The 14,840-nt window shown below is 35.3% G+C and overlaps 1 protein-coding gene across 6 annotated transcripts in view; it reads right to left on the reverse strand.

Annotated features, from left to right (window-relative positions):
* The window catches only part of BCAP29 (B cell receptor associated protein 29), an 87,261-nt gene that overhangs the window by 70,450 nt on the left and 1,971 nt on the right, over positions 1-14,840 (reverse strand). For all 6 annotated transcript variants that reach the window (XR_005216989.1, XR_005216990.1, XM_037836394.1 and 3 more), the window contains exon 3: positions 11,934-12,034. Coding sequence is in view for 4 of the 6 variants with exons in the window: in XM_037836394.1 (XP_037692322.1) it covers positions 11,934-12,034 (101 nt within the window). In the remaining 2 variants the exon portion in view is untranslated. The remainder of the gene's footprint in view (positions 1-11,933; positions 12,035-14,840) is intronic.

Raw genomic sequence — 14,840 nt, forward strand, 5'->3', positions numbered from 1 at the left:
CTTACAACGGGTTCACAACACAGGAATGGATTAGATTTAAGAACATGTTTTTCTAGGGCACATACAGCTTCAAATCAGTACAACCCTTATGCATTAACTCCCCATTCTCCCCCACTCCCACTTGCCTTTAGTAAACTCTACCCTACTTTCTGTCTCTATGTATTTGCATATTCTAGCTATTTCAGATAAGTGGAATCACACAATATTTGTACCTTTGAGTCTAACATTTCACTCAACATGGTGTCTTCAAAGTTCATCCATGTAGTGGCATGGAGCAGAACTTCATTCCTTTTTAAAGGTGAGTAATATCCCATTGTACGTATAGAAATACCACATTTTGTTTGTCCATTCATCTGCTGATGGACATTTGGGTTTCTCCCCACTTTCGGCTATTGTGAATTACACTGCTATGAATATTGGTATACAAATCATCCCATCTCTCTTTTTTAAAAAGTTCTGTAAACTGCTTTTTTGAGAGCAATTCATATACCATAAAGTTCATCCATTTAAAGTGTGCAATTCAATGTATTTTTTTTATATTTAGAGTTATGCAATCATCAGCATAATTTAATTTAGAACATTTTCATCTTCCCCAAAAGAAATCTTGAATGCACAAGCAATCATTTCCCACTCCTTTTCCTCTTCAGGCCTAGGTAACTACTAAACTTTTTGTTTCTAAAGATTTTCTATATTCATTCGTTCATTCATACATTTATTTTTAATGCAGTCTTATTGAGATATATTCACAAACCATACAATCCATCCAAAAAATACAATCAATGGCTCACAGTATCATCAAAAGTCACACATTCATCACTACAATCAATTTCAGAACATTTTCATTACTTAAAACAAAAACAACAAAAATCCCCCAAACATCTCAAACCGCCCCCCCCATTTCTGACCCCCTAGCATTGGTGTGGTACATTTACTACTGTTGCCAAAAGAATATTAAAGTATTACTGTTAACCACAGTCTATAGTTTGCAATAGGTGCATTTTTCCATTCTACTATTAACTCCTTGTAACAGTTACGTACATAGGTTCTGGTTCATGAAAGAACTTTTAAATGTTTGTACTGTTTATCAAAGTCATTGCCACCACAGGGTTCACAGTGTTACAGAGTCCCATGTTTTAACCTCTAGCTTTCCTTCTACTGACATATATGACTTTCAACTTTCCCTTTCAACCATAATCACACACATAATTCAGTGTTATTAATTACAGTCACCATAATTTGCTACCATCACTTCTATACATTTCCAAACATTTAAATTCTGCACTCTTTAAGCATCTGCTCCCCATTCTCTACCCTCATTCTATTTCCTGGTAACCAATATTCTAGATTTTATCTCTATGAGTTTACATTTTAAAATTAGTTCATATTAGTGAGATTATACAATATTTGTCCTTTTTTGTCTGAGCTAATTCTCTCAACATAATGCCCTCAAGATTCATCCATGTTGGCACGTGCTTCAAGATTTCATTCCTTACTGCTGTGTGTTCCTTCATTTTATAACCAGTTAGTGATATTAGAGGGAATTTTCTGAGTATTAGAAGCTAACAAAATAAAAAAAGCGATGCAAAAAATATCTTCCCCAGTCTTTGAAAATTGCTGGTGCTATTCAGACTTTAGTCCTCCTACCAGGAAGGTCACCCCAAGGTGATGTGAAAGTGCAGGGTCCTTTCTTTGCTGAGCCTGAGTCTTGTCCTGGGATTGTGCTTGGTCATAGCTTTAGGAATTCCCCTGTTTACAGGAATTTGAATGCCCCTTCTACTCCCCATGTAATAAGATTTTCCTCCCCTCCTGCTCTATTGCATGACTTAAATTGGTAATAATTTGCCCAATAGTGCTTTGTTTCTTATACTGCATTAGTTGTCCATAACTTGCGTCTGCCTACAGGACAAGTTCTGGGAGGGCAATTCTGAGAGAAGTTTCCTGGTGCAGTCTTTCAGTCAGTCAGTCCTGATTGGCATGGACATACAGGACCCCCAGCATGTGCATGCGGGTTACTGTGCTCCGTCCATAACAGCACAGGGACCCACAGTGGGAGTGGAGGCTGGCTCTCTACTGTACCAAGAAAGGGTTTGGTACAAAAGCAGCATGAGTACTATGACCTTTTCCTACCACTTTAAAGCTGTGTTTTCTTGATTCTATCCTTACCCAGTTACTGCAACCCTTTCCAGAGTTCTGAGTAAGATGTTGCTGCCAGTTTTTCCAAGCTGCTGAAAAACTCCATAGGGGAACAGTACCCTGGAGTACATTACACCACCATCTTGCTTCTTCATTAATTTTAGTGATTGAACAATACTTCTTTTGGTGATATTCTAGTTCATTCAAATCTAGGAATGATTATTTGGAATGTTTACAATGTTTTGTTATTACCAATAACACCATAATGAATAAGCAAATGCATATAATATTTTGTATTTGTGAAAGTGTGGCTTCAAGGTAGATATTTAGAAATGCATATAACATTTTGTTTACTATTGTCAATATCTCCACTGTGGTAATTACACCATTTTGCTCCCATTAGCAATGTATGAGAGGGTGGGCTTATTTTTCCGTAGGTTGCTAACAGAGGTTTTCTGGATTTTTGTCAATCTGATAAGTGAAAAACTGCATCCGAGTGTAGATTTTATTCTTATTTATTTTATTATGAGTGATGTTGGCAAACTTTCCACATATTTAAGTCTATTTACCTTTCTTTGTTAACTGTCGGTTCATTATCTTTTGTTCTTTTAAAAATTATGGGTTTTTACATGCTACAACATGGATGAACTTGAAGAACATTACACTAGGTGAAAAAAGGCAGGTAGAAAAAACATACTGTTTTTTTTTCACTTGTATGAAATATCTAGAATATGCAAATACAAAGAAAGTAGAAAAGTTACCATGGGCTAGGTGGAGGGCATAGAAGAATGGGAGAGTTAGTGCTTAATCGGTATAGGGTATCTGCTTTGGGTGATGACAAATTGTCATAGTGGATGTTAGTGATGGTAGTATAACACCATTAATGTAATTAATGCCACTGAATTGTTCCCTTAAACAAGTTTCATGTTACATATGTAACCAAAAAACAAACAAACAAAAAAACCTCTGGGTTTTTAAAATTCAAGGTTATTAAGGGTACTTAATTTTGAGTCATAATTACAAATGCTTTTACACTCCAATTTTATAAATATATTTATTTATGTTTTCTTTTAGAATTTGTATGGTTTCAATTTTCACAGATCTCGTATCTATTTGACATTTATTTTGGTATCTGGCAAGAGTCAATTTGGATCATTTTTTACTGTATGCCAAATTTCCATACATTTGGATCTACTTCTGGATTTTCCATTTGTTTAATTCTCATAAAAAATCAGTTTGTCACCAAATCATCAGAGAGGATTGTGGGAAGATGGTGGAATAGAACTTCCAGGATTCAGTCCTTCCACCAAAACAACTATTAAGCAGGCAGGAACTGTATGAAACAATTTTGAAACTCAGGAGGTCAGAAGAACATTGTACAGCATCCAGGGAAGAGAGGAAGAAAGAGGCTAATAAATTAGGGTAAAGAACAGTATATTACTCTCTCCCTGCGAGGGCTACAGATACCCATCAACCCCCCCAACTTTCGTGGCAGGCTGCTGTGGGGTCCAGCCCCTGGCTAGCTGCTGATGATGGAAAGGAACATAAAAATCCTGTTCCCCAAGAACAGGGGTGGGCATGACTCATCACAGATCACAGCTTTTGATTAGTGAATTTGCAATGCTGAGGGCCCAGTTCTAAGGGCAGCTACTATTTCAACCTGCCTCAGACAAATGCGTTGATAGCCAGTTTCGACCCACCTTGGACAGCGGCAGTGACAGCCACTATTTCAACCTGTCCTCAAAAAGGGCAGCAGCAGCCATTGTTTCATCTTGTTTGGGACAGGGGCGATGGCAGAAGAGACTTAGAGATGATGCACCTCCTCAGGGCTGCAGGGAGCAGGCCCGGTAAGCTCAGCTTTGGGGAGCTGTTGGAGAACCTCTCAGCATCCATCTTGATCCCCTCCCCAGGGTACTTTGGAGCCGTTCTGTGCCCCCTTTATGTGTCCCTGGCCCTGTTTTGACTGGGATAACTGATGTGGGAAAGTCCTCTCCACTGTACCCTCTTCTCAAAATTTGCCATCCAGTCAAAAGCAACTTGAGACAACAAAAGAAGTATAAAAAACTATAGAGGCAGATAGTCTGGGATAAAGGTCTGCCAGCTTCAAACACATGGGGGGAGCAAGGTCTATCTCCTGGGAAACAGAGGGGACAACCAAACTCTTGCAAAGAGGTGAACTCCAAAAAAGCCCAGAACAAGATAGAAGCACAGAAAGACAGGGAAAACCCTGCACACTGCATTTGTCTTGGGCAGAAATTCCTGATTGAAAGACAAAAGCTCAAGAAAATCTCAGTCTCATTAGCAGATAGTTACAAAACCAAGAAACAGACATTTCAGGGAATAAATCCCAAAGTTACCATTTTAAAATACTAAAATGTACTGTATGCTACAAACAAGTAAAAAACAAAGTAACAGGAAATGATGGCCCATCCAAAGGAAGAGGATAAAATCCAGAAAAAAAACGATGAAGAAGATGAGAGTGTGGACACACCAAACAAAATATTGAAAAAATGATATCCAAGTGCTCAAGAAGATGAAGGAAAATACAGAGAAAGAATAAAAGGCTATCAGGCAAACAATGAACATGGAATAAGAGAGACAGACACTTTTAAAAGGAACCAGACAGAATGATGAGAATTGAAAACCATATAAACTGAAATGAAAAATGCCCAGCAGTTTGGGCATTTTGGAGCTGGCAGAAGAAAGAATCAGTGAACTTGAAGACAACAACCTTGAAATGAGGCTGAGGAACAGAAAGAAAAAAGAAATATTAAAAGCAAAAATATTAAACCAGCTCTGGGATACCATCAAGGACACCAATATATGCATTATAGGAGTCCTAGAAGGAGACAAGAGAGAGAAAAGGACAGAAGGAATATCTGAAGAAATAACTACAGAGAACTTCCCAAACTTAGTAAAAGATGTGAATATTTATGTCACAGAAACCCAGAGAACACAAAACAGGAAAAACATGAAAAAAAAAAAATTTACCAATAATATATTGGTCACACTATCAAATGCAAAGGACAAGGAGAGAGTTCTGAAAGCTGTAAGAGAAAAGCAACCTGTTATGTACAAGGGAGTCCCAATCAGATTGAGTGCTGATTTCTAATTAGAAATCATGGAGGCAAGAAGGCATGGGTTGAAACATTTAAAGTGCTGAGAGAAAACAACTGCCAATCAAGTATTTTATATCTTATGAGATTTCTTTCAAAAATGAGGGAGAGATTAAGACATTCTCAGGTATAAACAGAAGCTGAGGGAGTTCATCTCCAGTAGACCTAACCTGCAAGCAATGCTAAAGGGAGTCCTTTAGACTGAAAGGAAAGGACACCAGACAGTGGTTCAGAGCAGCATAAAGGAATAAAGACCAGAGGTAAATGTAACTATTTGTGTGATTATAAATCCCAGAATTATTGTATTATATTCTTTGGTATGTAATTCCACTTCTTACTTTCTACAGGTGCTAAAATGCAAATGCATAAAATTTAATGGTAAGTCTGCTTTTTGGACATCTGGCATACAAAGATACAAGTGGTAACAGGTACAAAAATAAGTTATGGGGAGACAGAAAGGTATAGGATAAGTATATGTGCATGCTACTGAGGTTAAGTTGGTATCACACCAAATATGACTGTAACACGTTTAGGATGTTAAATTTTAACCCCATGGTAACCACAAAGAAAACAGATGGAAAATATATTCAGATAGAAATGAGAAGACACTCAATATGGTAAAACACAAAAAAAGCAAATAAATATAAAAGTAGACATTAACAGAAGTGAGGGACAAAGAGGTATAAGACTTAAAAAGGTTAAATTGAAAAAATGGCAGAAGAAAGTCCTGTATTAACAGTAGTGAATGTAAATGCAAATGGGTTAAACATTCCAGTCAAAAGGCAGTGATTGTTACAATGGGTTAAAAAGCATGACCCAACTATATGCTGTCTGCAATAGAGTGACCTTAAAGTCAAAGATGAAAGTAGGTTGATGGTGAAAGGATTGAAAAAAATATACCATGTAAACAGGAACCAAAAGAGAGCTGGGGTGGCTATACTAATATTGTGTGAAATAGACTTTTGGTCAAAAACAGTTATGAGGGATACAGATGGTCATTAAATACTGATAAAGTAACAATTATAAATACATATGCACCTAATAGCAGAGCCCCATTATATATGAAGCAAATACGGACAGATTTGAGGGAAGAAACTGATGGTTCTACATTAATAGTAGGAGCTTTTAATACACTACTCTCAATAAGGGATAGAACACATAGTCAGATAATTAATACGGAAGTACAAGACTTGAATGATACTCTAAACCAACTAGACCTAACAGAATACTTCACCCAACAAACTCCTCTCAAGTGCACACAGATCATTCTCCAAGATGGACCATAAGATGGATCATGAAACAAGTCTAAATGAATTAAAAAATACTGAAATCAGACGACGATTACCCTTTGACCACAATGGAATGAAGACAGAAATCAGTAACAGAGGGAGAAAGGGAAAATTTACACATATGTGGAAATAAAACAACACACTCTGAACAACCAACAGGTTAAAGTGGAAATCACAAGGGAAATTAGGAAATATCTTGAGGCGAATGACAATGAAAATACAACAAACCAAAACTTATGGGATTCAGCGAGGCTAGTGTTGAGAGGGAAATGTATAACTATAAAAGCTTACATTAAAATAAGAGAGACATCAAATCACAGACCTAACTTTAAAACCAAAAAACCTACAGAAAGAAGAGCTAACTAAACCCAAAGCAAGCAGAAGGAAGGAAATAACAGATTAGAGTGGAAATAAATGAAACAGAAAACAAACAAAAAATAGAAGCAACAAAACCAAAGCTGAAAAAAATCAATCAACTCGACAAACTTTTAGACAGATGAACAAAGAAAAAAAGAGAGAGCATATACATAACTAAAATCAGAAATGAAAAGGGGGCCATTAGTATCGACTCCACTGAAATAAAGGATGAAAGAGGATACTAGGAACAACTGTACGACAATAAATTAGACAACCTAGATGAAATGGACAAATTCTTAGAAACACACAAACTACCCACATTGACTCAAGAAATAGAAAATCTCAACAAACAAATTACTAGTCAAGAGATTGAATCAGTAATCAAAAACCTACCAACAAGGGAAAGACCAAGACCAGATGGCTTCACAGGGGAATTCTACCAAGCATTCCAAGAAGACTTAACTCCAATTTTGTTCAAACCCTCCCACAAGATTGAAGGGTAAGGGAAAAAAAATCCCTATTTCATTCTACGAGGCCAACATCACCCTCATACCAAAGCCAGATCAATATACCACAAGAAAAGAAAACTACAGGTCAATATCTCTTACGAATATAGGTGCAAAAGTTCTCAACAAAATAGTAGCAAACTGAATCCAATAGCATATTAAAAGAATCATGATCAAGTGGGATTTATCCCTGGACTGCAAGGTTAGTTCGACATAAGAAAATCAATTAATGTAATACACATTAACAGAATGAAGGAAAAAGGATGCATGATCATCTCAATTGAAACAGAAAAGGCATTTGACAAAATCCAGCAGCCCTTCAAGAGAGAAACACATAGAATACTAGGAATAGAAGAAGGGAACTTCCTCAACATGACAGTGTATATATGAAAAGCTCACAGCTAACATTCTATTTAATGGTAAAAAAATGAAAGCTTCCCTCTAAGACCAGGAGCAAGACCAGGATGCCCACTGTAACCACTGTTATTCAGCATTGTACTAGAAGTTCTTGCCGGGGCAATTAAGCCAGAAAAAGAAATAAAAGGAATTCAAGTTGAAAAGGAAGGAGTAGAACTTTCCATATTTGCAGACAGTATGACCCTATCTACAGAAAATCCTGAAAAATCGAAAACAAAGATCCTAGAGCTCATAAATTAATTCAGCAAAGTGATGGGGTAAAAGATCAACACTGAAAAATCAGTAGTGTTTCTATAATAAGTAATGAACAATTGGGAAAACTGGATCTCCATTTGCATTTAAAAAAAGGAGGACCACCATATAAAACAAATATGTGGAAATAAAACAACACACTCTAAACAACCAACAGGTTAAAGTGGAAATCACAAGGGAAATTAGGAAATATCTTGAGGTGAATGACAATGAAAATACAACAAACCAAAACTTACGGGATTCAGCGAGGCTAGTGTTGAATGGATCATAGACCTAAATATAAGAGCTACAAATATCAAACTCCTAGAAAAAAATGTAAGGAAGCAAATTCAGGAGTTATGTTAGGCAACAGTTTCTTAGATTTTACACTCAAAGCACAAGCAACAAAAGAAAAAATAGATAAATGGGACCTCATCAAACTTAAAAACTTTTGTGTCTCAAAGGACTTTATCATGAAAGTAAAATGACAAACTACATAATGGGAGAAAATATTTGGAAACCACCTATCTGATAGAGGTGTTTAATATCCAGAATATATAAAGAAATCCTTCAACTTAACAAAAAGACAAACAATCTGATTAAAAAGTGGGTAAAAAGCCTTGAACAGACCTGTCTCCAAAGAAGATGTACAAATGGCCAGAAAGCACATGAAAAGATGCTCAACATCATTAGCAATCAGGGAAATGCAAATCAAAACCACAATGAGCTCCCATTTCACACTCATCAGAATGGGTGCTATCAAAAAAAATGGAAAATAGCAAGTGCTGGAGAGGATGTGAAGAAACAGGAACGCATATTTACTGCTTGTGGCAATTTAAAATGGTGTAGCCACTGTGGAAGACAGTTTTGTGGTTCCTCAGAAAGTGAAGTATAGAAGTGCCTGGTTAATCCCACTACTAGGTATATACCCAAAAAGAATTGAAAGCAGGCGCTCAAATAGATATCGGAACACCAAGTTGTAGTGGCATTTATTCACAACTGCCAAGAGATGGAAGCAACTGGAGTGTCCATCAACTGATGAATGCATAAAATGTAGTACATACACACAATGGAATATCGTTTAGCTGCAAAAAAGAATGATGTCTTGATATATGTGACAACACAGACGAACCTTGAAGACATCATCTTGAATGAAATAATCAGACACAGAAGGACAAATATTTCACGATCTCATTGGTTTGAAACAATAGAATAACAAATTCATAAAGTCAGAATCTAGAATATAGGTTACCAGGTGATGGGGTTGCCATCGGGAATGGGAAGTTAAGGTTTAAAATGTACAGGGTTCCTATTTGGAATGATGGAAATGTTTAGGTAATGGATAGTGGTGATGGTAACAAAACATTGTGTATGCAATTTACAGTAGTGAAATATGTATCTGAATATGATTAAAAGGGGGAAATGTTAGATTATATATTGCAACAGAATAAAAGGTTTTAAAAAAATCCATGGAACTACACTACGTAAGCAGGGAACCCTAATTTAAACCATAGACTTTAATTAAATACTACAATTATAGAAATGTGCTAACATCTATTATAACAAATGCTCCACATCAAGGCAAGGTGTTGGTGGTTGGGTGGCGTATGGGAATCCTGTACTGTATGCATGATGTTTCTGTAAACCTGAAACTTCTCTATTAGGAAAAAAAAATCAATTTCTGAAGCTCCAGAAAAATATGTCTTGATTTTTATTCAGATCTTATTACATTTATACATTAACTTTGGAAAACTGGTATTATTTTTCCTTTGAGCTACCTTATTGAAGAACATGTGTTATGATTGCCTTTACTGAAGTATATTTGTGCGTCTTTCAGAGGTATTTTGCAGAATTCCTCAATGGCCTTACCATAGTTCTAATTAGGTTAATTTGTGGATATTTAATTTTTTTGTTACTATTGTAATGGACGTTCCTATTTTATTTCAATGGTTACTATTTACGTACAGGCATACCTTGGAGATATTCTGGGTTCAGTTCCAGACCACCGCAATAAAGCAAGTATCACAATAAAGTGAATCACATGAATTCTTTTGGTTTTCCATTGCATATAAAAGTTATTTTACACTATATTGCAGTCTATTAACTGTGCAGTAGCTTTAGGTTTAAAAATTGTACATAATTTAAACATACTTTATTGATAAAATTGCTAACCATCATCTGATGGTTACCATACATCATAAAAATGCTAACCATACATCTTTAGCAAGTTAAAATCTTTTTGCTAGTGGAAAGTCTTGCTTTGATGTTGATGGCTGTTGCCTGATCAGGGTGGTGGTTGCTGAAGGTTTGGGTGGGTGTGGCAATTTCTTAAAATAAGACAACAATGAAGTTTTCTGCATTGTTTAACTCTTCCTTTTAAGAAAGATTTTTCTGTAACATACAATGTTTTGGATAGCATTTTACTCATAGTAGGACTTCTTTGAAAATTAGAATCAAGCCTTTCAAACACTGCCACTGGTTTATCAAGTAAATCCTTTGTGGTCATTTCAGCAATTTCATAGCATCTTCACCAGAAGTATATTCCATCTCAAGAATCTATTTTCTTTGCTCATCCATAAAGCAACATATTGTGAAAGATTATATTTCACAATAAGGAAATAACTGAAACTGTGGAAGTTTAACTCACAACATTCTTTGGAATTTGCTAACTACTTGTTAAATTGCACCTGGAAAGTTATCACTTCTATGTAAATATGTCATATTCCACAATAAAAAAAAGAAGCAACTTCTTATCCATTAAAGTTTTATCATGAGATATAGCAATTCAGTCACATCTTCAGGCTCCCTACTAATTCTAGTTCTCTTGCTATTTCCACCACATGTGCAGTTATTTCCTCCACTTAAGTTTTGAACCCCTCAAAGTCATCCATAATGTTTGGTCAACTTCTTCCCAACTCTTGTTAATGTTGATATTTTGACCTCCTTCTATGAATCACACATGTTCTTAATGACATCTAGAATGGTGAATCCTTTGCAGGTTTTCAATTGGCTTTGGCCAGATAAATCAGAGGAATCACTATCTTTGGGAGCTATAGACTTACAAAATGTATTTCTTAAACAATAAAACTTGAAAGTTGAAATGATTCCTTGATCCATGGGCTGCAGAATGGGTGCTGTGTTAGCAGGTATGAAAAAAACACTTATCTCATTGTACCTAATATTAATTTTTTTAACCAATATCCAATCAAGATTTACCCACTGCATCTAAGATTCCTCCCTAAGGGCCTAATGATTCTATTCCTCTGTTTGCTTCTGTTAATAGTTAAGCCCTGCATGCTTAGGACACCATGGTAACAGAGGATTATATAACTGGTAACCATGAGAACTAATAACCAGTAACTCTGAGATCTGGGCTTTGCACTTTAACCTATTGCTGCATTTAAACCTTAAAACCACCCAACGAAGCAGGTATTATGACTCCATTTTGAGATGGAAAAACCAAGGTTTAAGGGGTAAATTCATATCTGCCTACCTTTAAAGCTCCTGCACTTATTCATCAAATGAACAATCCACAACCTGTGTTTCACAGATGGGCTTCAAAGTTTTGTGAATACCCTAATCATTTTGTATGCATACACTTGTTTTCCTGAGGAGGGTCTATAACTTTCATTAGATACTTAAGAAAGAGCTAAATGAATAAATATTCAAAATTTCACTGTGGTGAAATTTAGCTTGTGCTTATAGAATAGTAGTATCTATTAACAGTGTATCAATGTATCAAACTATTTTCCATATATTATCAATATAGTATATAAAGTCAATTGTATATCAATAGGAACATGAAGTTAATTATAAACTATGACTTCATTAAACAAACATAGACTTAATTATGCTGATTTAAAGGAGGGATATCAAATACTTACCTAGAAACAGAACAATCAATAAGACTATAATAGTAAGGAAAGCCTTGTTCCAAAAAGTTGCAATTTTACCCCAGACATGAAAGGAAAAAATCTTCTGCCATCTGTAAAGCAATACAATTAAGTTAGGTGTAAAAAACCAAATGAAGGCTTTCTAATGCTTTCTAAATACTGAATGAACACATTGTAATTATATAACAAGTAAAAAGAATCACAGAAACTTAATTGTAAAATCTACTTGACCAAAAGGGGGATGTGAAAGGAAATGAAATAAGCTTCAGTGGCAGAGAGATTCCAAAAGGAGCAGAGAGGTCACTCTGGTGGGCACTCTTATGCACAACATAGACAACCCTTTTTAGGTTTTGATGACGTGGAACAGCTAGCAGTAAATACCTGAAACTATCAAACTACAACCTGGAACCCTCGAATCCTGAAGACGATTGTATAGAAATGTAGCTTATGAAGGGTGACAATGTGATTGGGAAAGCCATATGGACCACACTCCCCTTTGTCCAGTGTATGGATGGATGAGTAGAAAAATAGGGGCAAAAAAAAAAAGAAAAGGTACCCAGTGTTCTTTTTTACTTTGCTTTTTTTCACTTTAATTTTTATTCTTATTTTTGTGTGTGTGGTAATGAAAATGTTCAAAAATTAATTTTGTTGATGAACGCACAACCATATAATGGTACTGTGAACAACGTAATGTATGCTTTGTATGACTGCATGGTATGTGAATATATCTCAATAAAATTGAATGAAAAAATTTATCAATTCCATGTTAAGACATAACTGTCTAATGTAATAAAGAACTCTTTCAAATTTAATAATAACCCAATATTTGATTATCTTGTGTCTGACGGCTTAAATTATCTAAAGTGAAAATAATTTAAAGTAAATATGCATGATCAAAGTCTTAAAAAGGAATTCTTATATTAAAATCTTACATTATTGATAGAAGCTATCACTTCATAGCTTTTCCATAATCATAGTATTAACAGCTCAGAAAGAACAAAGGCCTAACTGGTCTAACAACTAGCAACACTTCAGGGGTAGGAGGTCCACCTCTGCATTACATATTTTTACTAGGTACACTTTCAACATTTACTACAGGTAAGTTTCTGTAGTTTCACCATCAGAGAATTAAAAAAAATTATCAAGGTATTATATAAATAAAGTGTAAAAAGTTTAAATATATAGCTTGATGAATTTTAACATATATATTTGCCCGTGTAATAACCACCAAGATCAGGATTTGAGAATAGAGGAAATGAGATCAGGAAATAGTCTAGATGGCTTGAAGAGTATAAGGAGACAGAAGTAAGAAAGTACGGGTGATAAAAAAAAATCGAGCATGGATGCTAAATGGCAAAGAGTTGCACACAATCTATCACACAATTGGAAAAGTACAGACTTTGCACAAAGGCATTTTAAATGAATAACACGTTAACTGAGTCCAAAGAAAACATATAAAGATTATAAGTACTTAAATACACTTACAAGCACTTATGACTTTTTTAAAAAATTTAAAGATCATGACAAATTATTAGCTAATAAATTTTGAAAACATATCTAAGTGATACCTTGAAGTTGTGGGGGGAGAGGGAGTATGATATAGTTGGAGCAGTGCGTTTTGTCTCTATAGTTTCAATTTTGAGCATTTTATTTAGGAAGCTATTCAAACTTTACATTAAAAATTTTTTTCTATTTTTAGCAAAAGAACATACATGGCAATACCTTGGTCTAGGTCTGAGTATGAATTCACTTATTTCTTCAAGGGCCAATATAAAAGCAAACAAAAGAGAACTTCTACAGGGAACAACTATAAGTTTATGAAAAAAATCAATTCAATGAAGAACTAATAGCAGCTATCTTGAGTCCTATCTATACTAATGTTCTAGGTACTTTTACATGTTTTAGCTCATGTAATCCCCACATCTCCATATAGGGTAGATATTAGTATTTTTTAGCTAATATAATAATAGAGAGGGTAAGTAACCTGCCCAAGGTCACCCAGTTAGTAACCTGCAGAGGTGGGATATAAACCCAGGCCGTCTGACTCCAGAGCATGTGCCTGTAACCACTGGGTTATATGAGAAAACAGAGGGACAAATGAAATATCTTTCTTTGAAGATAACAGTGATGCACATATAAAAGATATGAAAGATGTGGACACACACAGTAAGGGTGTTTTCTAAATTTGGATGTGTGTGCAAATATATTTTATGTATATTTGTACATGAGATATATTTACACGTGTATATATATATACACTGTCAGTTACTTGACGAGAATAGGTAAAATATCATATTTAGAAGGAAAAAAAAAGATTGAACCATAATTTACAGGTCCCTTTGAAGAAGAAAAGAGCAATCAATCAAAAATATTTTTCTGCAAATCCTTAAGCCTTATTTATAAACCAGGTGCTTAAATGTTTCAGCTTTCCTTCTCTTGAATAAAGGATTTTATCACTGTGAACTTTAACAAAAAGCAAAACAGGGTGTTACTGAAGGGTTGAAACAAAATCAACAGGATGAGATACAGAAGTCCCAGATTCTTGACTAGACTCTGCCACTGACCAGGTAAGTAACCTTAGTTAGGCCACGTCCCTTCTCTGGGTCTCAGTAATATAATCTATAAAATGATGGGTTGGATAAAATAATCTCTAAGGCCCCTTCCCACACTATGATTCAATTTCTTTCCTTAGAAAGGAAGAAAAAATGATGGTATAGATGATAGACAAGGATGGAAGTGAGTAGAAATCTAAGTAGCTAAAAGCAAATTAAGAATTGTGGAAGACTACCTGGAACTTGAGTCAAGGTTCAACTTTACTAAGTCTTTTCCAGTCCCATGATCTTACCATGGTTTAGGGAATTATCTCTAGGATCTCATTTACTTTCTTTTATGCCTTGG

This window comes from Choloepus didactylus, chromosome 5 (genome assembly GCF_015220235.1).
Source record: "Choloepus didactylus isolate mChoDid1 chromosome 5, mChoDid1.pri, whole genome shotgun sequence".
Classification (NCBI taxonomy): domain Eukaryota; kingdom Metazoa; phylum Chordata; class Mammalia; order Pilosa; family Megalonychidae; genus Choloepus; species Choloepus didactylus.